Source organism: Prionailurus viverrinus, chromosome A2, assembly GCF_022837055.1.
Source record: "Prionailurus viverrinus isolate Anna chromosome A2, UM_Priviv_1.0, whole genome shotgun sequence".
NCBI classification, from domain to species: Eukaryota; Metazoa; Chordata; class Mammalia; order Carnivora; family Felidae; genus Prionailurus; species Prionailurus viverrinus.
In genome coordinates, this window is record NC_062562.1 from 156456597 (window position 1) to 156480186 (window position 23590).

The 23590-nt window shown below is 44.1% G+C and overlaps 1 protein-coding gene across 5 annotated transcripts in view; it reads left to right on the top strand.

The window, feature by feature from the left end:
• The window catches only part of AGK (acylglycerol kinase), an 81529-nt gene that overhangs the window by 617 nt on the left and 57322 nt on the right, over positions 1-23590 (top strand). For 3 of the 5 annotated variants that reach the window (XM_047834573.1, XM_047834610.1, XM_047834583.1), the window contains exon 2: positions 2471-2588. In XM_047834573.1, coding sequence (XP_047690529.1) covers positions 2488-2588 — 101 coding nt within the window. In that variant the 5' untranslated portion in view covers positions 2471-2487. Of the gene's footprint in view, positions 1-590; positions 1069-2035; positions 2059-2470; positions 2589-23590 lie in introns of those variants that run through there. The other 2 variants (XM_047834592.1, XM_047834600.1) reach the window with 2 other exon arrangements.

Sequence of the window (23590 nt, forward strand, 5' to 3'; positions counted from 1 at the left end):
TTGAGGAGTAAGAATTCTTTTGGGTACTTAGAAGGAATATGCATTGTTAGCTAATACATTGCACATTGCCATGACAACTTACATACTTACAGAGAAATTTACAAAGTGCATTCACAGTTCTTTGGGGGGTGATCTTTTGAGCCAAAGGAGCCGGTGGTGTATTCTGATTTTACTGACAAGGGGAGAGAGGTAGAGGTTAAATGACTTACCCAGGCTCTCACTGTCTGGAAGTAATTAAGCGACTCTAGAATCTAGGCCTCAGGACCCTTGTACTAGTGCTTTTTCCACTACACTAGAGTGCTTGCGTGTTTGCACGTTTTTATAATGTACGAATCACTGTTTTGTGACAAAAAGGGAGTTCCATTGGATCTTTAAACAGACTTTTATTGACTCTTAAATTGTTCTCTAATACTGTTGATATTTCTACCCATGCCTTGGGGGATTTTTAAAAAAATTATTTTTTTTAATGTTTTATTCCTTTTTGAGAGACAGGGAGAGACAGTGTGAGCGGTGGAGGCACAGAGAGAGAGAGGGAGACACAGATTCCGAAGCAGGCTCCAGGCTCTGAGCTGTCAGCACAGAGCCTGATGAGGGGCTTGAACCCACAGACCACAAGATCATGACCTGAGCCGAAGCCAGACACTTCATGGACTGAGACACCCAGGTGCCCCGGCCTTGGGTGATTTTTTATCTGCAGTCAAACTTGACCTCCTTCACACTGAGGAGTCCCAAATCTGTATCTTCTACCAAACTTCTCCTAACTCCAAACTGCTAAATCCAGACATCCACTGATCATTTGGATATCCACTTGGATGTTCTGCAGGCATCTCGAACTCACTATCTCCTCAACTGCACACATTACATTTCTCCACGAACCTACATTCCAGATCTAATGATGGAAATCCTTATCCAGTCGGTCGCCCAAGCACAAACCTGGCTTGGTTTCTGCTTTCCCTTCCTACAAGTGGGCAAGTGAGGTTTCTAGGCCAGGAGCGGGCGTTGGGGGGGTGGTGGTCAGTGGATAGAAAATTAGGTTTGATGAAGAGTGGACAGTCACAGAGGAATATGGTAAGTTGAGTTCCAGGAAATTGAAGTTAACAGGAAACTTAGCAAGGCATGTTTGTTAGGATTCTTCTTGGCATCCTTTTTTCTTTGCAGGTGATACTCCTTCTGGGTTTAGGGAGGGTACCTCATATATGAGGATTTTATGACCTATTTCAGGGAAGACGAGTCAGGTGGTGAGGCTAAAGTGACCTTCCTGCTTTTGACAGTTTCTCAGACTCCTTTAGCTTAAAATATTCACCATGCTAAGTTGCTATATTTTGGGGGTAGTGCGTCCTGAACCCTGTCACATTCAGCAGTTAGCTAGCTATCAATTGACTGTTATGTGCCCGATCTTATTTTAGGCCCGGGGGGTACAGCAGGTACCAGAACCAAGTCCTTGCTCTCATGGAGTTTATGTTCCTTTGGGGTGAGCTACTAAAGAAATCAGCAAATAAAGATCATCCAGTGATAAGTGCTGTGAAGAAAACAAACAGAATAAGGATCTATATGGTTACTTGGTTTTTTAGTAAAGTTGTATTAATTTACCTTGCTCACAGGAGTGCACGAGAAGGTCGATTCTCATTTTGTCATCTGTGAATACGATCATTCAAAAGTTTGTTACTTTGAGAGGTGAACAGTGATAGTTCCTTGTAGTTTGCATGTCTTTGATTACTCAGGAAGTTGAAAACTGCACACAGCCATTTGTATTAGTGCTTCATGGAATTTTCTGTGTGTGTGTGTTCTCTGCTCTGTTTATTTTCCTGTTGAGTGGCTAGTGTTTTCCTCTATTTTGAATAAGCTCTTTATATTATCTATTATTGAGTTGTTTGTGTGTAAAAATTTTAATGTTTATTTTTGAGAGAGAGTGCAGGGAAGGGGCAGCGAGGAAGGGGACAGAGAATCTGAAAGGGGCTCTGTGCTGCCAGCGGTGAGCCAGACACAGGGCTTGAACTCACAAACCAAGAGATCATGACCTGAGCCAAAGTCAGTCGCTCAACCAACTGAGCCACCTAGGTACCCCTTTTATTAGTTTTTATTTTCTTTTAATTTTTAAAACTGTTTATTTAGACACTCTTAAACAGTGGTATAGTGACCATAGGAAGAAAGAAAAAGCAGGAGGCCTGGAATTGCCTTCTTCTCTGCCCTTCCCCCCCTTGCTTCTAATACAGTGAGGCATAAGGGAGCAGAGAGGGGAAGAATTGAGTTCAGGTAGAAGGAAGGAAAGAAAGAAAGAAGAGGCAGGTGGGCAGTGAGAAGATTTGGTGAGACCGGAAGGGAGCAGGTGGGAAGAGGCCAGAGGAATGGTAATAAGGAACAGGAGTGAGGGAAGGAAACAGGCAGGATGGGCAGATGGAAGGCGTCATGGGGCCTCTACACAATTACCTTGGGTACTGACCTTTTTCTTTTTCTGCTTCTATTAACCTAGCAAATCCCTAGGAGAAGATGACTGTGTTCTTTAAAACACTTAGAAATCATTGGAAGAAAACTACAGCTGGGATCTGTCTGCTGACATGGGGAAGCCATTGGCTGTATGGAAAACACTGGTAAATATCGGACAGCCCCCACCCACCCCACCTTCAACCTCCAACAGTATAAAAGGGCCCAAGGTCAAAATCTTGCTCAGCTGTGCTCCTCTCTAGAACACATTGTGGTGTAAACGAAAAATAAATGTTAAAACCACAAAGACCAAGGCTTCTTGTTGTAATCAGTTCTGGAAAATTGTAACTATAACAGTGCCATCAACACTGGATAACAGCGGGTATAGATTGTAGTAGTGAGATCAGAAGCTGAACAAATTGAGGCCCAGCCTAGGGAGAGAGGAGTCGCTTCCCAAGTTCTTATTAGACAGGGATTGAACTCCTAGGTCTCCTCGGGATTTCATTGCTTCTGTTTCTTACTACAGCCTCTTGATCTGTTATCACTGCTGTTGTAGAACCCTGAGTGAATCTGCTTCCTCCAACCCCTGTGACTTTCCACATTGATACAGTTAGCCCGGGTTAATTAAAGTTTTTTTTTTTTCAACGTTTGTTTATTTTTGGGACAGAGAGAGACAGAGCATGAACGGGGGAGGGGCAGAGAGAGAGGGAGACACAGAATCGGAAACAGGCTCCAGGCTCCGAGCCATCAGCCCAGAGCCTGACGCGGGGCTCGAACTCCCGGACCGCGAGATCGTGACCTGGCTGAAGTCGGACGCTTAACCGACTGCGCCACCCAGGCGCCCCTAGCCCGGGTTAATTTAAATGAGACAAAGACTTTCAAACCTTTTGATTGAATAAGGAGTTCAACAGTCGTGGGTTTTATTAGCCTCTAGGCATGAAGGGAGAAGAAAGTGCCAGAGCTCCCTCTGATTTAGCATGATAATAAGATTTCAGTAACATTTTTATGTGAAAATTATCCAAACAATTAAGAGAGCCAATCAAGTTACAGTATTTTGGGGATTAAGCTTTTGTAATCCACATTGGAAGTCTCCACATTTGAAAGGAGATTCATACTGATATTTTTGTAAATCATCTCAGTTCACCACTGTCAGAGATAATCTGGGGATGCTACATGGTGTCTAGTTTTTCACAGCTGTAGATTGAATGGGACATATCCCCTTCCCCCCCAAGTATTCCCAAGGCTCAGCACTTGAATTCCATTAGCTAGCATGTAAAGAACAGACCTGAGAAGCTTATTTAAAATGTTTTTTGATGTTTATTTACTTTTGAGAGAGACAGAGACAGAATGTGAGTGGGTTGGGGCAGAGAGACGGGGAGGCACAGAATCTGAAGCAGGCTGCAGGCTCCGAGCTGTCAGCACAGCCCAACGCGGGGCTCGAACTCACGAGCTGTGAGATCATGACCTGAGCCGAAGTCGGACGCTCAACCGACTGAGCCACCCAGGCGCCCCGTGTGTACTACCAATTTTAAGTTTCTCAGGTCTGGGGGCGCCTGGGTGGCTCAGTCGGTTGAGCGTCCGACTTTGGCTCAGGTCATGATCTTGTGGTTTGTGGGTTCAGGCCCCACGTTGGGCTCTGTGCTGACAGCTTAGAGCCTGGAGCCTGCTTAGGATTCTGTGTCTCCCTCTCTCTGACCCTCCCCCGTTCACTCTCTGTCTTTCTCTGTCTCAAAAATAAATAAACATTAAAAAAAAATTGGTAGTATGTTATAAAAAATTGGAGGAAATGTTATCACAAATGGAATGTGAAACCTATAATGTGTGCTTTTTCTCCCTTTTCTAACTACCCGTGAGTCCTTATACCGTCTGCCTGGGTGGGAACTAGGATTCCCTTTGCAGGAGCACCTGCTCCAGGCGACAGGGAAGTCCATTTGGGACAACTGCCCATCCCACACCCTAAGGATCACTGCTATTTCTGCTACCAGGTGAAGATTTGAGGAAATAACCATGTTCAAGATGTCTTGTAGGCACCCTAATAATTTTTTGCCAGTGTTCTCTTGAGACTTTAAAAGAGGCCCGCTCCTTCTGAATTAGATCAGAAACAGCTTGATCTTGTAGTAGGAGCCTGCCTTTGGCTTCTTTTGGCTCTGCCTCCCTCCTTGACATTCAAGGGTGCATTCAAAATGCAAACCCCTATTGTCCTGTTGCTCTTCCTTTCTTCTGACTTTTCTCCTCCATTCCTTCATGCCATGTGGTCTTTCTGTTTTTAAATCGTAGTAGAAAACACCTAACATTTGTCACCTTAGCCCTTTTTAAGTGTACCAGCAGTAGAGTTAAGTATGTTCCCATTGTTGTGCAAGTGAGCTCTAGAGTTTTTTCATCTTACAAAAGTGAAACTCTGTACCCATCAAACACAACTCTCCATTTCCTCTCCCCGTCCAGCCCCTGGCAACCACCAGTCTGCTTTCTGTTTCTGTCAGTTTGACTACTTTAGGGACCTTGCATGAGTGTTGTCATATAGTATTTGTGTTCTGTGACTGGCTTATTTCACTTAGCGTAACGTTCTTAAGGTTCATCAATGTCATAGCAGATGGCAGGATTTCATTCTTTTAAAAGGCTGAATAATATTCCATCATACGCGTGTACCTAACACATTTTCTCTATCCAGTCGTTGTTGATGGACATTTGGGTTGCTTCTCCCTCTCGGCTATTGTGAATAATGCTACTACAATGAACTTGAGTGAGCAGATAGTCCTTCCAGATCCTGTTTTCAGTGCTTTTGGGTGTACACCCAGAAGTGGGATTGCTAGATCATAGGGCAGTTCCAGTTTTAAGTTTTTGAGGAAGCACTATTCTGTTTTCCATACTGGTTGTACCATTTCACAGACATGAGGTTTCCCATCTTGCCACATCCTCACCAACGCTTGTTATTTGTGTTTTGTTTTGCTTTGCTTTTGATAGTGGCCATCGTAATGGGTATGATATGGGTATCTTGTGGTTTTGATTTGCATTTCCCTAATAATTAGTGATGTTGAGCATCCTCTCACATACTGTTTGGCCATTTGTTTATGTTTGGAGAAATGTCTGTTCAAATTCTTGGCCCGTTTTTAAAAATCAGGTTCCTGGGGTGCCTGGGTGGCTACATCGGTTGAGGGTCCGACTTCGGCTCAGGTCATGATCTCACAGTTTGTGAGTTCGAGCCCTGCGTTGGGCTCTGTGCTGACAGCTCAGAGCCTGGAGCCTGCTTCGGATTCTGTGTCTCCCTCTCTCTGTGCCCCTCCCCTGTTCACACGCACACTCTCTCTCTCTCTCTCTCTCAAAAATAAAGATTAAAAAATTAAAAAAAAAAATCAGGTTCCTTGGGGTTTTTTTGTTGTTGGTGAGTTGTAGGAATTCTTTAATCCCTTAGGAGATAGATGATTTGCAAATGTTTCCTTTCATTTCATAGGCTGCCTTTTCCCTCTTTTGATGGTGTCCTTTGATGCCCAGAAGTTTTAAAGTTTGGTGTAATCCCATTTGTCTATTTCTATTTTTGTTGCCTCTCTTTTTGGTGTCATATCTAAGAATTCACTGCCAAATTCAGTGTTAGGAAGCTTTCCTCCCTGTATTTTCCTCTAGGAGTTTTATAACTTTAGGTCATATAGTTAGGTCTTTAATCCATTTTGAGTCCTTCCCCCATTGTGTGATCTTGGCATCCTTGTCTAACATCCATTGATCATATATGCCAGCCCGTTTTTTAAAATTTTTACTTCTGGGTGCTCTGTTCTGTTCTGCTGGTCTGTATATTCATGCCCATACCATTGGCTTTAGTAGCTTTGTAATATGTTTTGAAATTAGGAAGTGTGAGGCCTCCAACTTTGTTCAAGATTCTTTTGGCTATTCAGGGTCCCTTGTGTTACATATGAACTTAGGATTTTTTTTTCTATTTCTACAAAACATGCCACTGAAATTTTGATAGGGATTGCATTGAATCTGCAGCTTATTTGGGTGGTACGCACATTTTTATGATATTAAGTCTTCCAGTGCATGAACACAGATATCTTTCCACTTGTATCTTTCTTTCAGCAGTGTTTTGTAGTTTTTAGTGTACAAGTCTTTCACCTGCTTGGGTTATATTTATTCCTAAATATTCTTTTTTTTTTTTTAATGCTATTGTAAATGGGATTATTTTCTTAATTTCCTTTTTGGGTTGTTCATTGTTAGTATATAAAAACTGGATTTTTATGTGCTGATTTTGTATTCTGCAATGTTGCTAAATTTGTATTTTCTAACAGTTTTTTTTTGTTGTGTGGAATCTTTAGGGTTTTCTATGTAAAAGATCATGTCCTCTGCAAGCAGATAATTTTTCATCCTTTCCAATTTGGATGCCTTTTATTTCTTTTTCTTGCCTAATTGCTCTGTCTAGGACTTCCAATACCACACCGAATACAAGTGGCAAATCCTTGCCTTGTTCTTGATCTTTGAGAAAAAGCTTTCAGTTTTTCACTGTTGAGTATGGTGTCAGCTGTGGGCTTTACACATGGGTTCTTTGGTTATGTTCAGATTATTTCTTGTTATTGTCTTTTTCCTTTTATCTATATATCCTTATCCTTAAAAAAATTTTTTTTAACGTTTGTTTATTTTTGAGAGAGAGCACCTGTGCGCATGAGTGGGGGAGGGGCAGGGAGTGGGAGACACAGAATCTGAAACAGGCTCCAGGCTCTGAGCTGTCAGCACAGAGCCTGACGTGGGGCTCGATCTCTGAACAGCAAGATAATGACCTGAGCCGAAGTCAGGCACTTAACTGACTGAGCCACCCAGACACCCCTGTATATCCTCAGCCTTTTCATATAGCAATCTTCACATTCGTCCTTTATATTAATCTACTTTTTTCCTGAGAAAATCTTCTCTGCGGCTCTCTTGAGTAGGAGCTGCCTTGCCCCTTCAAATGGGTTGTAAGGTGGGGTTGACATCTCTTAGCTCCTCAGTACCTGTTCCAAACAGTTCATCTTCCATCTTCTTATACAAGTCTCTTTTCCTTTGAGGCTCAGAATATCTGGTTATATCCTACAACTGTAAACCTTCTGGCTTTCTGGGATCTCACTTATGTTAGTTATAGGCTTCAGTGCCTGGTTGACCAGTGTCCTTTTCCCGCTGAGTCTTGTTACCTTCTGGTGTACCCCGAGTATACATGCGTGTGACCCGTGTACCAGCCTGGCCTTCCTTTCCTGACTTCATCTACTTCCAGGACTTTCACTGCTGCTCCGCCTTCTTCTGGGTCCTCCCGACCCTCCGTGGCTGAGACCTTCTCACTGCTTGCCCCTGTTCTTCTGAAATCTGGAACTTCAGTATCGCAGTCTCTCAGACTTCTATTATTCCACATTTCCCAAACTTACTCGTATTTTTTAATATTACCAAGACTTCTTGTCCCCGAGAGCGTCCAGTTTCTTCCAAATCCATCACTCTTTGCTGCTTTCTTCACTTTTTCCCTCGATTTCTTGATGCGCCTGTCACACACTTCTCAGCTGCACTTTTCACGAGTCCTCCTGGCTTTTTTTTTTTCTTTGAGAGAGAGCGAGAGCATGTGCATGCGGGGGCTGGGCAGAAGGAGAGGGAGAATCTCAAGCAGACTCCATGCTCAGCACAGAGCCTGACGAGGCTCTGTCCCATCACCCTGGGATCCTGAGCTGACATCTGACAGCCCCAGCTGCCCCTCTCTGAGAGGATGTGTCACCTAGGACGGTGCTCAGAGCTGGTCTTGTCTCCAGCCTGCTCCTGCCTGGCTCAGGGGTGCTTGTGTCTGGGGAATGCCCTCTTCTTTTCCCTGTCCCTCGCTCATGGCTTGGCTGGCACTCCACCCACGGCCTTGTTGCCATGTACCCACCTGGGAGCCCCTACGGACACCCTGAGGGCCCTCTCTTGACTCCATTCAGCCAGAGGCAGGCAGCCCTCCCTCATTCACAGCATGGAGCCCGACTCAGGACTCAATCCCATGACCCTGGGATCGTGACCGGAGCTGAAATCAAGAGGCGGACGCCCAACCGACTGAGCCACCCAGGTGCCCTCCCTGGCCTTTTCTATCCCTCGTTCCTCCTCCTTTTCACAGTTAAGCTGTTTGAGTAGATTTTGTCTTCTTCCCTACCTCCTACTCATTCTATATCCCATGCAGTCTTTGTTAGAATTATTCTCACCAGTTTTACTTCTCATTCTTTTTGACAGCTCAGCTTTAGACACAGTTACTGTCCTTGAAATCATTTTTTCATTGCTTTCTGTTTTTGCTCGTCTGTGTCTGGCTATTCCACCTCTTCCTCGTTGGCTCCTCCTCTCCACTCATACATTAGGGAAGCGGTTCCTTCGGGCCCTGCCACGTTACGTCCTCTCTCTACGTAATCTCATCTACTCAATCTCATCTACTCAATGCCTGCAGTTTCCGGCTGTTTGTAGACCAGTCCCAGGTTTGTTGCCCTAAAGACCTCTTCGCGGCTCCAGACCTGTATGTGCACTCACCTGCTTCCTTAATGCGTCTGTTTGCATGCTTCACAGATGGATGCCTCAAGCTCGGCCGGCTGAAGAGCAAAAGCTCGCTGGCCGCACCTGCCCTTCTCAGTGATTGGTACCACTCACCATCTATCTAACCTCCCAAACTAGAGATGTGAACCTCATCCCCCATCTGTCCTTCATTCTCCTTTCCTACATTCAGGCTGTACATTCTAAGCGATTTTGCCTTTTCTAAATCTCGGAACGTATTTGATTTCTTTTGCCAGCTCTGCTGTCGCCACCACTGTACCATCATCTCTTGCCTGGATACTGTTTAGTTTTTGAGAGAGAGAGAGAGAGAGAGAGAGAGAGAGAGAGAGAGAGACACAGACAGGGTGTAAGCAGGGGAGGAACAGAGAGAGGGAGACACAGAAGCTGAAGCAGGCTCCAGGCTATCAGCTGTCAGCACAGAGCCTGATGTGGGGCTTGAACTCACGAGCTGAGCTGTGAGATCATGACCTGAGCCGAAGTGAGACGCTCAACTGACTGAGCCACCCAGATGCCCCTCTTGCCTGGATTTTTATTAAATACATCCTAACTGCTCTTGCCTCTACTCCTGCCTGGTTTGTATCTAATTTGCACTCCACTGCCAGAGTGATGTTTAAAGAAGTGTGGGTTGCTATTGCTTTTGGATTCGACTCAACCTGACTTGGTGTTGTGTGTGCACATCTCCAGCCCTGCCACATCTACACCTTAGTCTATAGAACTCTCAGGTCACTTTGGAAGAAGTTCACTTTCCTTGAGGTTCTGTCTCAGGGCTCCTGGGAGGGCCTTCACACATCTTGTTCCCTCCTGGAGCACTCTCCCCTCCCTCCTTCCCCAGCCAGCTACCTTTCCTCCAAGTCTTGAACATTATTTCTTCCCTGCCCACTGCACACACACTTATGTTCTTCCTTTCTGTCTCCTTGGGTGAGGTCTCTGTCATCGTGTCCAAGGCCAGTCCCTCCAACTCTGATCTAAATTCTGTTCTTTCTCATGGGTTATCCTCTCCCTCACTTCATCTTTAAATGTCATCCTTCCTGCTTTTTCCTCCTCCTTGTTGAACCCCTGTGGCTTAAACATATTGTCTCTCAATTGTGTACTTCCATTTATTTATTGCTCTGTCTTCTTTCATTTATGGCATTCTTTTTTTATTTTTTTATGTTAGAGAGAGAGAGAGAGAGAGAGAGAGAGAAAACGTGTGAGCACTTGGGGGAGGGGCAGAATGAGAGGGAGAGAGACAATCCCAAGCAGGCTCCACACTGTCAGCACTGAGCCTGACACAGGGCTCGATCCCATGAACTATGAGACCGTGACCTGAGCCAAAACCAAGCGTCAGATGCTTAACCAACTGAGCCACCTAGGTGCCCCCCTTTGATGCCATCCTGAAAGCATGTCCCACATCTTCAGTCTCTACCTTCACTTTAGAGTAAGCCTAGTAAAATTGATTTCTATTTCATCTTGATTGAACCTGCTCTTGACAAGGTCATTAATAGCCCCATAGTTGTCAAGTTCAATGGATACTTTTCAGTCCGTATCAACCACATTTGTTTCTCTTTGTCTCTCTTTTAGTTACCTGTAGGGTGTCTTTCTCTGCTCATCCCTTAAATGCTGGACTCTCCTGGGTTCCTCTTTTTATTCCACACACTGGTTAGACGGTCATAACCACACTACTGTTTGTAAGTATGATGTATCGATTTTGGAGTCCTATTTTTCTAGTCTTTACCTTGATTCTCTTGACGTTGTCTGCACATAAGTGGTCCTGGAATTCTACCCTGGGATCAGCCATCAGAACATCCTTTCCAAAAGAGAACTCCGATCATGGCCCTCCTCAGCAGACAGCCTGTAAATGGCTCTCCAGTGCTTAGGGTGCAGAGACCCACTTCTTTAATCCGGCACAGAAGGCCCTTGGTGACCCTGCCCTTGTCTTCCTCTCCAGTCTTTTCCTGGTCCCTTCTCGTCCCACCTCCATGGCCCCTCAGCTCGACCTGTGTTCCAGCGGTCCCTAAAAGAAGGCCTGTTTTCTGCTACCCTTCTCTTTGTGTGTGTTCTTTTCCCTCTCCCCACAAACACTGGACTTTTATTCACCTGGTCATTAACCCAAAAATGTCACAGAGGTGGCATTCTCAGATTAAGAGGAAAGAAAAACAAGAGTTACTCAATTATTCATTGTTCAAAACAATGTGTTGAGGAATTACTTTTAACCCCGTGCCAGGCTAGTCATTTCCGTGTGTGTGGTCTCATCGAATCCTCAGAATTGCCTTGTGAGAGGGGTAAGAAGATTTCCATACCCGAGATTAGGAAGTTGAGGCTCAGGTAGATTAGTAGCTGGTGGGATTTGGACCCAGGTAAATCCTACCCGAAATCCCATGTCCTTTCTTTGCTGATGACGACTTTGGAGAGCAATGCTCACTTCTGTGTATAAGTACCACTGTATTTATTAATGACACTACCTTTTCACTGCCTTTCGTGTAACTTTATCAGAACTCTTGCGTAATGTTCCTGTTGTAGTTTTAACTGCTCCAATGGAACAAAACGCTTAGAACACCTTTATTAGCATGCATTATACATCCGTGGTGAAAACCGGACACACTGCCAGGGACCAAGACCCCTATTTCGAAACCTCCAGAGTGTCATTGGTTCCTCTGTGCTCCGTAGCTGTCTTTGTTGATACCTTTGTCTGACTCCCCTTTTGCTCACTGTTCTTGCCCTTCCCTCTGCCTTTCCCTTTGTAGCTTCCTTGATAAGTGGATGAGCGGATTTTCCTAAATTCTCTGAACATGTTCTAAACATACCACAAAATTGAAAGCATTTTACAATAAACACCTGCCTATTACTTGGAGTCTAGATTTTACTGTATTTGCCTTATCACGCATCTCTCCATTTGTCCATCCCTCTCTGTCTCACTTTTTGATGCATTTCAAAATAATTTGTAGAGGTCTGTACTACCACCTAAATACCTGAAGATGCTTATCAGTAATTCGGTTATAGGCAAATTAGTGTTTGCTTATGGTGGTTTTTTTAGTTACAGAATATGTGTAAAACGGGATGTACAGATCTTTTTTTTTTTTAATTTTCTTTAATGTTTGTTTATTTTTGAGAGAGACAGAGCATGCACAGGGGAGGGGCAGAGAGAGACACAGAATCTGAAGTAGGCTCCAGGCTCTGAGCTGTCAGCACAGAGCCGGATGCGGGACTTGAACCCACGAACCTTCGGATCATGACCTGAGCTGAAGTCAGACACTTAACCAACTGAGCCACCCAGGTGCCCCTGGAATGTACGGATCTTAGGCGTACGTGCACTGAGTTTTTGTCAGGTGCATATACGTGTATCACCGAGATTCCTAGCACAATACAAAATGTTGCCATCACTCTGCGTGTTTTCCTCATGTCCCTTCGTGGTCAATCTCTGTCCCCTGCCCCCAGAGGTAACTGTCCTGCTGATTTTTTTCCCCCCACCATAGATTGATTCTTTTCTCCCCCACCATAGATTGATTTTTTCCCCCCTGTTCCAAACTTTATGTACATGGAATAAGATGTATTCTGTTTTTGAAAGGCTTCTTCCTCTCAGCACAGTGGCTTTGAGATTCATCTGTGCTATTGCATTTATCTATAGTTCACTGCTTTATATTGCTCAATAATAAAAAGGTAAGCATATTATAATGGTTAATATTTTATACTTAGAGAATTGTAAATTCCTTGATTTTGATTTCTGAGACTGGTGAACATAATATTTTGCATTACTCATTTTAGAAAATACAAATTGTGGTCCACCTGCGTGGATTAGTCGTTTAGGTGTCTCTTAATTTGGGCTCAGGTCATGATCTCAAAATCCGTGGGATTTAGCCCCGTGTTGGGCTGTGGGCTGACACAGTAGAACCTTGGGAATCTCTCTCTCCCTCTGTCTGCCCCTCCCCTGCTTGCGCATGTATGCATGTTCTCTCTCTGTCTCTCAAAAATAAACATTAAAAAAAAAACCCAGACAAATTGTTTGATTATATGTATTTGACTTTTTTCTTCCCTTTGAAAGAAAAACAATTTCCTGATAAAGGATTCACGTGCCAGTAATAACAGTTGCCTGTATTTTAATGTTGATTTTGAGATTTTAATAATGGTCATGGTTTTTCTAAGGAAAAGTTTTTTCTGCAACAGATTTGGAAGAAGTTGCATATGTTCCTCTTGATCTGTTCCATTTTTTTGCAGGCTCTTCTCCATTGTTAATGTGCTTGTAAGTTTTCCTCCTCGGGAGTGCCTTCCCCTCTTAGTCTCCCTTCCTCTCAGTTTCAAGGAAGAAAACCTGTGATATTTTTCCCTCTGCATAATTTCCCCACAGCCGGTTGCTGGAGTCCACTGGAGCAGGAGCAGCGGGGGCTGCTCTCAGGACTCAGCAAGAGCAATTGAAGAGGAGGAAATGACCCTGTTTGCTGAAAGTAAAGCGAATTTAAGTGTTGCTCATTCCTCTTCAACTGCTCTTTCTAGGCTTTCTGGGCTCCCTGGGGGCGATTATGCTCCAGGTTCTTCAGTTCATCCTGTCGGCAGTTCCCTGCAACAGTCCCTCTCTTGTTCCTCACCCTTCAGTAGCACAGAATCTACTAATAAAAAGTGCGGGGGAGAGGAGGCAGTGTAGTCTTAAAGTTGTCTCCGGAGTCAGACAGAACTGACGCTTCCTAGCAGTGTGACCTCGGGCTCCCTAAACCTTAGGTCCCCCTGTACAGTGGGATGATAAGAGTGCCTCCCTGGGTCATGGAAGGATTGAGTGAGGAACCATAAAGCTGTTAGCGTAGTGCCTGATAGACATGGGGTTCAACAAATGCTAGTAATTGTGAGTAAATTTGATGTTCAGTATGTTGGGAGTTAAAATGAATTACTTCTGGTAACTGGCAGTGAATGATTTGAGAGACAACCTGTGGGGAAGGAAGACCAGGATCTGCCAGATGGTCTAATAAGATCTCAGCCTTATTATTTCACTTTACCTGTGGAACAGGACAGCTTGGAAAGTGTGGTTTTACGACAGAACATAACCCCAGACGAGGCGGGGCGTAAGCAGTTACAGTTGGCTTGGTCTGGACCATCATGCATCTGATTTCAGCTCCCATTGTTGCTTTCATCTCTGGGGATCTCGGGCTTGCTCGTCCTGGGTCTGGTTTCTCTCCCTGGGATTTTGGTTGGTGAGCCTTGGCACAGGTTCCGAACTTCCTTTCCTGGCTCCGCAGTCAACAGTAGCCCTGCTCTTCTTCTGTTCTGGCTCCTCGTGCTCAGCTCCGTCCTTCGGCTCCGTGCTCCAGCACTGGTTCAGTCACCCACCTTGGCCTGTGACCCAGGGCTCCCGCCATTCATTTCTGTGGGGCGTCTAGTCTCTCCGCCAGAACTCTTGATACTTTCTTGGGGATTTTAAAGTCCCATTGACACTATGAATCCCTGAACGTGAAACTTGCAAAGCAAATGCGAAGCTAAGTGATGGTCCTGGGCCGTGTGTCCCTAGGTTTTTATTAATATTGGAGTTTTTTCCCTCCGAATATAGAAAGGTTAATCTTGATTACTGTATCATCAGCTTTCACCAGCACGGGTGGGAGCTCACCTTTCAAGTTCTGTGGCCAAAAAACAATTGCTTAGAAGAAGTAAAAATAAGTGTTTTTTTAAGTTGGGTGGGTGTGTTGAGTGTCATTCAGTTTTATTGAGAACTTGGTAATAGTAATGATGATAATCACTCACACTTAATCAGGGCTTGTCATATACCAGACGTGATTCTAAGCACTTTATGTTTATTAACTCACTTTATCCTCCGAACAACTTTGAGATGGTTATTCATCTCCTAGTGTGAGATTAATAACCCTAGAAGGAGGCAGAAACCAAGGGAGAGCAAGATTAAGTAATTTGCCCAAGGTCACACAGCTAAAAAGTGGGAGAACCCTGATTCCAAACCAGGTAGTCCTTACCTTAACCTCTGGAAATGGCTCCTGTATCTAAGGGAGCCGGGGAGAAATGAAGAGCCGTAAACTGAAGATTGTCTTCTGTCATAGACCCCATAGGACATAAAACAGATACTTTAACGTAGTGCTTCAAGCCTGGGCTTCTGAGCTAGTTGGGTCCGAGCCTCGCGTGTGCCACTTGCTGGGTGAGTGACTTTGGGCAGATTATTCAACCTTGTTAAACTTCACCTTATTCATCCGTATAACATCTGACAACCTTATTGTGACACTTAGGAGATATAATCACAGCTGCTGGCACAAATTAAAAGAGCAGTTACTTTTATTATGAATGCATGAGGTGCTCTGTGCTGGGTCCTGTTTGAAGGTACAAAGTAAATGTCAGGGGTGCCTAAGAAAAGATTAAAGTTTTTTTATTATGGAGATTTTAGTCATATAAAAATCAGAGTAGTATAATCCCCATGTGTTCTCACCCTGCCTCGATAAATACCAACATTTTACTGATCTCATTTCATTTCTCTACTTTTTTTTTCCCCCTCTGGAATATTTTGATGCAGATTTTCAGAAATTCTAGCTTCTATCATTTATACTTCAGTACCTTGTCTTTAATAAGTAAGAACTTAAAAAATCACAATGGCATTATTATGATCCTAACAATCCTGAAATTCTTTTGTCTTCTCATATCCAGCCTGTGTATATTTTCCCTCCTATCCCCCCAGTCTTTGTTTTATGGTTTGTTCAAATCAATATCAAAACAAGTTTTGACACATTGCATTTAGTATCTATTTCTAAAGCCTCTCAAACTATAACCCCCTCCTTCTTTTAAAGTATTTATTTATTTTCAAAACCAGGCAGGTCTGCCTTTTCCCTGGAGAGTTTTTCATAATCGAGATTTGGTGGATAAGTTATACCATTCAGTGCTGCGCAGAGTCCTGTGGGGGCCTGAGGCAAGGAGAAAAATTGGTGATATTGGTTCTGTGTTTATTTCAAACCGTGATACTGTGTTCATCATGGGTCTTTTGCATTCATTTTGATTTTTAGAATTAATTGTCTCCATTGTGGTTTTTTTGGCGTGAATTTTGCACCTGAGGTGAATGCCTTACTCTCCTCATTGTAGTCTCAGCCCTGAGTCATTTGATCTGTTCCCCTGTCTCTCCTGTGTCTTATAAACTGGCGATCAGACCCAGGTGCTAGAGCTTTGCTGCTGTCCAAAGCGTGGGCCGTGCTCCTGCAGCGCAGTTCCTCCTGGGAATGGATTAGAAACGCAGAGTCTCAGGACCCAACCCAGACCTGCTGAGTCAGAATGTGCATTTAACCAGGTCCCCAGGGGATTTGTGTGTATACTGAGATTGAGGATCACGGGTCCCGAGGCAGAATTAGATTCAGGTTTAATTTTTAGGGCAAGCATGCTTCATACACGTGTTGTGGATTTCTTCCCGTATCATGTCAGGAAGTACGTGGTGTGGGGTTGTCCTGCTTTGGCGGATATTAAGATCAGTCAGTGGATTGGGAGGCAGTTAGCTTAGTCCACCCATTAGAAAGTGAAGACCGTGGCTTCTTAGAGTTACTAGAGCCACGTGGTTAAGAGGAGGAGTGACCATACGTGTTCGAATGTCGGCTTTCCATCTGCCCAGCTGTGAAACCTCTCTGTGCTTCAATTCTCTCTAAACTCTAACTTCAATTCTCTGTCTAGTGGAACTCATTTCTTTGGGTTGTCATGCCGATTTTCTTAGAATAGGGCCAGCCACAAAAAAGCTCTCCATCAGAAATAGCACTTCGTCTTCTGGTTTTTCCATCCTTATCAGAGAAAGCCTCATAACAAAGATGTGTTTGGAGTTGGGCCTTGCGGTGAGTGGGACAGTGTGCTAGGTGATGTTAATGCCTTGAGCATAGGCAGAAACTGGAAATGCAGTGTATTTTTGGAGATTAGCAAAGAATTTGACTTCACTATAGACTACAGTTACTTCTTTTTTTTTTTTTTTTTTTTTTTGGTAGAATAGGAGGAAAAGTTCAATTATGGAAGTCTTTGTAGGCAGTTTGTAGTATTTGGTGAGCAGTGGAGATACAGTGAAGATGTTTAAGGAGAGGAGCATGTCATGAGCAAAGTGGCACTCAGGAAGCTTAGTCCAGCACCCTTGGGCAAGATACGTTGGAGGGGGAGGGCGTGTGGTTTGGGAGGGCATTTCATCATAGAAGCTAAGAGAAGCCAGACCACAGTGATGGCATTGGGAGTGGGAAAATAAATGGGTGGAATAAGACTGTGATAGTGTAATATCTGAGCATGAGCACTGTAGGCAGGTAGACTGCTGGTTGGTTTGCGTTTTGCTATTTACTAGCTGCGACCTTTATCAAGTACTTAATCCCTTCAACTTCTGCACCCCAGTCACATTCTGGGGTAATGGCGTTAATGAGATCTGCTTTGCAGGTTAGTTGTAAGGATTAAGTGAGATGATGCATTTCCTAGTACCTGCTACTGTGCCTGTCTCCTAGCTTCCCCTTGGTAAATGCTCGTTCTTATTATCATTCGATGATGGACTGGCTGTTTGGTTGAAGGAGAGGAAGGGAAGTCATTTTTTGGTTTCAAGACTAGGATAATTGGTGATACAGAAAGAGGCAAGTCGCCAGGGAGATTTGGTTTAAGGAGGAGGTATTATTCTCTTCCCTTTAAGCTATGTTGAGTTAGAGACTCTGACAGCAGATCCAGGGGGAAATGTGTTAGATTCCAGGGGTAAATTATGCATGCGCCACACTTGACTAGACCTGTGTTATTTCTTTGGGTACACATTATGGTTTTAGTAATGTCTTGGGCTTCATTTTGTTCCGGATCTCTGGGGTTCTGACAAAGCAGATGTTTTACCTTGACATCCGTTGAGATTGGCCTCTGCCTTTGCAGTCGGTGGTCCCAGGCCCGGCTGGTCCAGCACAGGCCGAAGGTAGCGAGGGATTTTTCCCCTCCTGGCTTTTCCTCATTTCACATTTTGTTGTGGTTTTAAGAAAGCAGTTTGTTTTGCTTTTCAGCCATTTCAGGGTTCTCTCTCTCTCTCTCTCTCTCTCTCTCTGTGCAGGCTGATGCTGAAGTTTGGGGTATTAATAGGTGCTATTTAAAGAAGCTCATTTATGGGCAATTAAATAACATGCCTGTCAGCCCAGATTTGATAGGGAATAGGGAACTTTTTTTTTTTTTAAGTGCAATGAAGTTTAATTATATTCCCTCTCCTTTTAGCTCTTTTGTCATTTTATTTAGAAAACAGATTTCTTCTTTTCTAAAAAAAATCTGTATTATTCTTTCCCATATGTTTATTGGTGGGTGGGGTGGGGTGGGGTGGAGAGGACTGAGATGGAAGGGCAGGAGATATATTTAAGTTATGTTTTGTTTTATTGATTTCACATCATTTTTAGTGATATTTCTATCAGTGGTATTAGCTGCTCCAAGCACTGCAGAGAGAACAGTCGAAGCTCAGGCTAAACTAACCCCTCTGTAGGTGGTAACTGACATCTCCAATATTGTATGTGATGAAACAGCACAAATACTGACAATAGTTGATGAGTTTATAGGTCAGAAGGTCTGTCCTGTATTCCGGAGCCCAGGGTGAATACCCCTTAATGCATGTGGTTTATAGAGCACAACTCGGAGGGTAGGAGGAAGGGAAGAAGGGACTCGGCCTACGGTATCTTTTCGAATAGCTGACATAACCTCTCTGTAACGTTTTCTCTCTTGCCTTTTAATACAGGAGTAGATAAGAGTACCTTGTGTAAAACTGACAAGAGTAGCTGTTTCCACTAGCTTTTTAATTTCAGTGCTGTGTTATCCATTCTTGTTCACTTGTGGACTTGAGTGACTGGGGCTCTCCCCACTCCCCCTTCCTGTTTTAGTAAATACAGTCTGGGGAAAATGCCCTTGGCTTTCATTATAGTGTTATTGGAAATGTTGATCCTTGCGTTGTTAAATATACCACCAGGGAAAGAAGTCCAAATATACCACCATTTGACCTCAGAACTCCTGAACCCAAGTTCGGTGTATCCTTGTCACTAGCCCAGAACCCTTGTCCTTTACAGTTGATGGTAGACTTTAGCTTCCTTCCTCCTTTGCTAAACCTCACCGACAGCACTAGGGGTGACAGAATTTTAATGCCAGCGATTGCCTGCCTGCCTCCTTATTTTCTTTCTTCTTTTGTGCATTCTAAGGGTCATTAAAATGAAGACAGTCACCACTCAATGTATGCTTATCAGTAGTAATTCTTCTTGAGGCTTGATACTTTCACGACATTAGGGAACTTCTTTATCTCATTATGGTTGGGAGAGGTAAGAAGATACAAATTTCTGAAGTCGCAGGTAGCACATCATGCGGAGGCCTGGAGAACCAGAAGGGACATCGTTCTCTGGTTAAACGGGAAGACCAGACCGGAAGGCCCTAAAATCCTTCTCCAAGTCATAAATGTGTTTATCGTTCTCCTAGAGTTTGTAACCCATCACGTTCCCCATTTACGTCTCTCCGAGTGAGCCTTCTTTAGGCCCAGAATAGATCTTCGAGCGTTCTTCTCGAACACACTGCATGTCTTCCTGCTTGGTGACCAGTCTTTCCCTGGGGCAGAGATGATCACCATTTTCTCACGGGTGACACTGATCACTGCCGCCGCCACTATCTGTTCGGGTGGGGGCGATGTGTGCTTGACAAAGCTCCCTGCTGTGCACATAAGAGAATCCCTTCTCTATGGTTTTTTCTGTCTCTCCTTCCATCTCCACTCCATCCAGGCTGTTCCATGGACAACCAGTGCTCACCGCCCCTGGCAATATCATGCTTAATTACTCGAGTAGGCTTGGGTGAGTTGAAGTAGTTGCTGTAAACATCTAAACTTGAAATCTGTTTTGTGTAAAACAGAAACTGGGTTGCATGCATCAGGGGAAAAGCTGGTGGTAGAAATTGCTATACAGTTTGCTTCTAGACTGTAGTGGGAAATGTCTGTTTTTGGGAAATTGGATAGATCAATATGATTTTTTTGTTAACATGCAAAGTTGTTATTGAAATTACAACTTACCTTACTTTGCAGTCCTAAAGTAATAAATAAAACATTTATGGCTCAGAATAAATTGTGAACATCCCATTTCCTGTGGTAGCAGGCATGTTTGTATTCTTTTAAAGCCTCAGGCAGAGTGACATCAGCAGATTTTTTTCACTTCCTAATCCAGAAGCTTCTGATTTCTGTCAAAGGACCTGCATTTTAGTACTGAGCAGATAGATCTTTAGGGACCTTTTAAAAAATGATTTCTTTTTAACGTTTATTTCTTTTTGAGAGAGAGAACGAGCGAGCAAGCACAAGCTGGGGAGGTTCAGAGAGAGAGAGGGAGACGCAGAATCTGAAACAGGCTCCAGGCTCTGAGCTGTCTAGCACAGAGCCCGACCTGGGGCTCGAACTCACGAACCGCAAGATCATGACCCGAGCTGAAATCGGCTGCTTGGTTAACTGACTGAGCCATCCAGGCACCCCTTCAGGGACCCCTTTTTGATGTGACTACATGTTAAATTGTGCTAAACTTCAGTTCTCTTGGGAGACCGCATGATGTAGTAGAAAGAACATGGACTTGGAATTTATATACGGTACTGTGTGTGTGTGTGTGTGTGTGTGTGTGTGTGTGTGTGTGTGTCAGGGTTTCAGCTTCACCTTCAGATTTTTGATCCACAAGCAAGCTAGAATTTCTCTGATAACAGACTCAGCCACTGGGACAGTTCTTAGGATGCTTCTTAGTATACCAGAAGGAGTTCTTCATTTAGCTTTCTAGTTCCTCATTTAACTAGTTCTTTTACCCACTCCCCCAAGCACGCGCGCACACACACGGTTCTTGATCTGGTCAGGTTTCCATGACTGTTATAACTTTTCATCCTCAACTGTACCACAGTGATTTCTTCTCTTGCCCTTTGGTGGTAATTACAGAGAAGAGCTATCTCAGGTGGGTCTGTGGCTTCAAGAATGCCAAACACTCCTACAAAGAATCACCTTCAGTTTTTCCTGTGGGACAAAGTCTGCCTGTGAGCACAGTGAGTCAGTCTCTCTTGATCAAACATTTGCCACTTATTTATTGAACAGTTATTTATTGAGTACCTTTTAACTACAAGGGTTGCTGTGTGCAGAAGAGAAAATGGTGAATTATCCATGAATTCAAGGCAGTTACAGTGAAGGAAGAAAGGGGAGACCAGCAGTTTTGTGTGTGGTGGGCTAAGGGTGTGGGTGGCATCGGGTGTGGCCTTTCTAGTTTTTAAAAGGGATGGGGGATAGAGGGATCAGATCCTTGCAGGGGGAATGTTCACTGTTTGTTTTAGGAAAAGCAAAAGCGTCTGGTTTTTGCAGCATCAAGAGCACGACGGGAGATAAGGAAGTGGTTCTTAACTTCTTTCCTCAGTTATCCACTGCGTTTTTCCTTTGGCTTTCAAATGAGGTACAGTCTGTGTACGTGAGATTCATCCGGCGTTCTCTGTCATCTGTCCCAGGGCTCAGGGCATCTCTTCGGCTGCTTCTGCTTCTCACCTTCTCACGTAGACCATCCGATCCGCTCTCATCCCTCCATTACCACATGTATCTTTAGTCAAGATTACTGTTGGAATTCCACACGTGTATTTCCAGCTGTCCCTTGGACACCCCCACCTGGACTCACCCCTATCTCCGATCGACAAATCCAGAACTAAGCCCAGCTTCTGCCCTCCTAAACCCGTGTCCCCTACCACAGCCCACTTCTGAGTGGTACCGCCTTTCACCGATGGCTCAGTGCAACAATGTGGACACTGCCTTGGACCCCTGCCTTCCCTTTCTTCCCCACAGGCCAGCCCTTGGGTTTGCTTCCAAAACATCTGCTGCCTCTGTCCTCTCCTGGATCCTGGTTCCCGTGGTCATCCTGTCGTCCTGGCTGTCTTGCATTCCTGGAGAACCCTCCCTGGTCTCCCTGGCTCCAGTCTTTCCTTCAACCATGGCTGGCTGACTTCACACTGCAGCTGGAATGGTCCTCCTAACACGTCACTCTGGCCACATCCTGTATCTTCCTAACACCTTTTAAAAGTTTTGGGGTGCCTGGGTGGCTCAGTCGGTTAAGCGTCCGACTTCGGCTCAGGTCATGATCTCATGGTCCGTGACTTCGAGCCCTGCCTCAGGCTCTGTGCTGACAGCTCAGAGCCTGGAGCCTGTTTCAGATTCTGTGTCTCGCTCGCTCTCTCTGACCCTCCCCCGTTCATGCTCAGTCTCTCTCTGTCTCAAAAATAAGTAAACATTAAAAAATAAATTAAAAAAAAAAAGTTTCTTATGACCTAAGGGTAAAGCCCTGATTCCTTAAATAGCTTAAAAGGGCCTTGGCAGTCTGGCCTGTGCCTCCCCTCCTCTTCTGTGGCTCCTCCCACGGCAGGCCGGCCTCCAGCTGTCCTGAACTTTCACTTTCCCATATTGGCCCTGCCTCACGCTCTCAGGCTTGTACATGCTGTTTCCTTTGCGTTCTCCTCCCTATCTTTGCCTTGCTACTTTTTATTTCTCCCCTAAATGTACACTTGAGGGCCACTTCCTATAAAAAGCCTTCTCTAATTCCCCCAAGACTCGATTAGGTATTCCTGAATGTGCCCCTTTTACGGAGCACATAAAAGTCACGTCACCTTACGATTGCCTGTCAAATTGTCTTTCTTCCCTTCTAATCTGTAAACTTCATGAGGGGAGGGCTGGGTTTATTCACTAGTATATCCAGGACATCTGCACAGCGCCTGGCATATCATTTATCAAGAAACCGGTCTTTTACTTTATCACTAATACTTGCCAAGAGCTATTTCAGGTCAAGACCAAATCTGGTTTGTTGTACCGTACCAAACACTTTGTGTTCAATGAATATTTCACCTGCTGCTTTTGGGAACTTTATTGTACTTGAACTTACTAAAAACATTATATGAATGTAAATTTTAAAAGTTAAGTGAGATTAGGAGGTAATGTGGTTAATTGAATGAATGTGCTATAAAGTAGATAGATGAATGAGTATTGCCCATTCACGATTCTCTGAGGGTAAGAGAAAGCATTAAAGCATGCATTTCAGGGTCAAGTTGGCATGGGTTGGAATGCCAGCACTACCACTTAGTCACATGGTGGTCTCGGGCAAGTCAGTTCCTGCTCTGAGCCTCAACTTCTTCATACATAAAATGAGAATAGGGGCGCCTGGGTGGCGCAGTCGGTTAAGCGTCTGACTTCAGCCATGTCACGATCTCGCGGTCCGTGAGTTCGAGCCCCGCCATCAGGCTCTGGGCTGATGGCTCGGAGCCTGGAGCCTGTTTCTGATTCTGTGTCTCCCTCTCTCTGCCCCTCCCCCGTTCATGCTCTGTCTCTCTCTGTCCCAAAAATAAAAAACGTTGAAAAAAAAATTAAAAAAAAAATGAGAATATAATGCCTGTCTTGCAAGGTTGTTACAAAGATTAAAGGTTTGTGAGAACAGCTGCTATGATATCTGACACATGGAAGTCGCTCTATGAATTTTAAGTTATTTTCTCTTTTATTCCAACAAAGCTGCCTTTCCTGAAACATTTTTGGAATTTCTTTTTTGAAATAGTTTTCAGAGCTGGTTATAGATCATCAGAATATATCAATGGGAGAAATCATTTTTTCTTTGAGGATGTGTGATTTTTAGAAACAGCTTGGTTCAGAGAGCAAGATCAAGATAGTTAATACCATTTTTGATATTAAAAAAATTGTGATTATAATGAGATTTTCTTTTGTAGCATCTAAATTGGTACA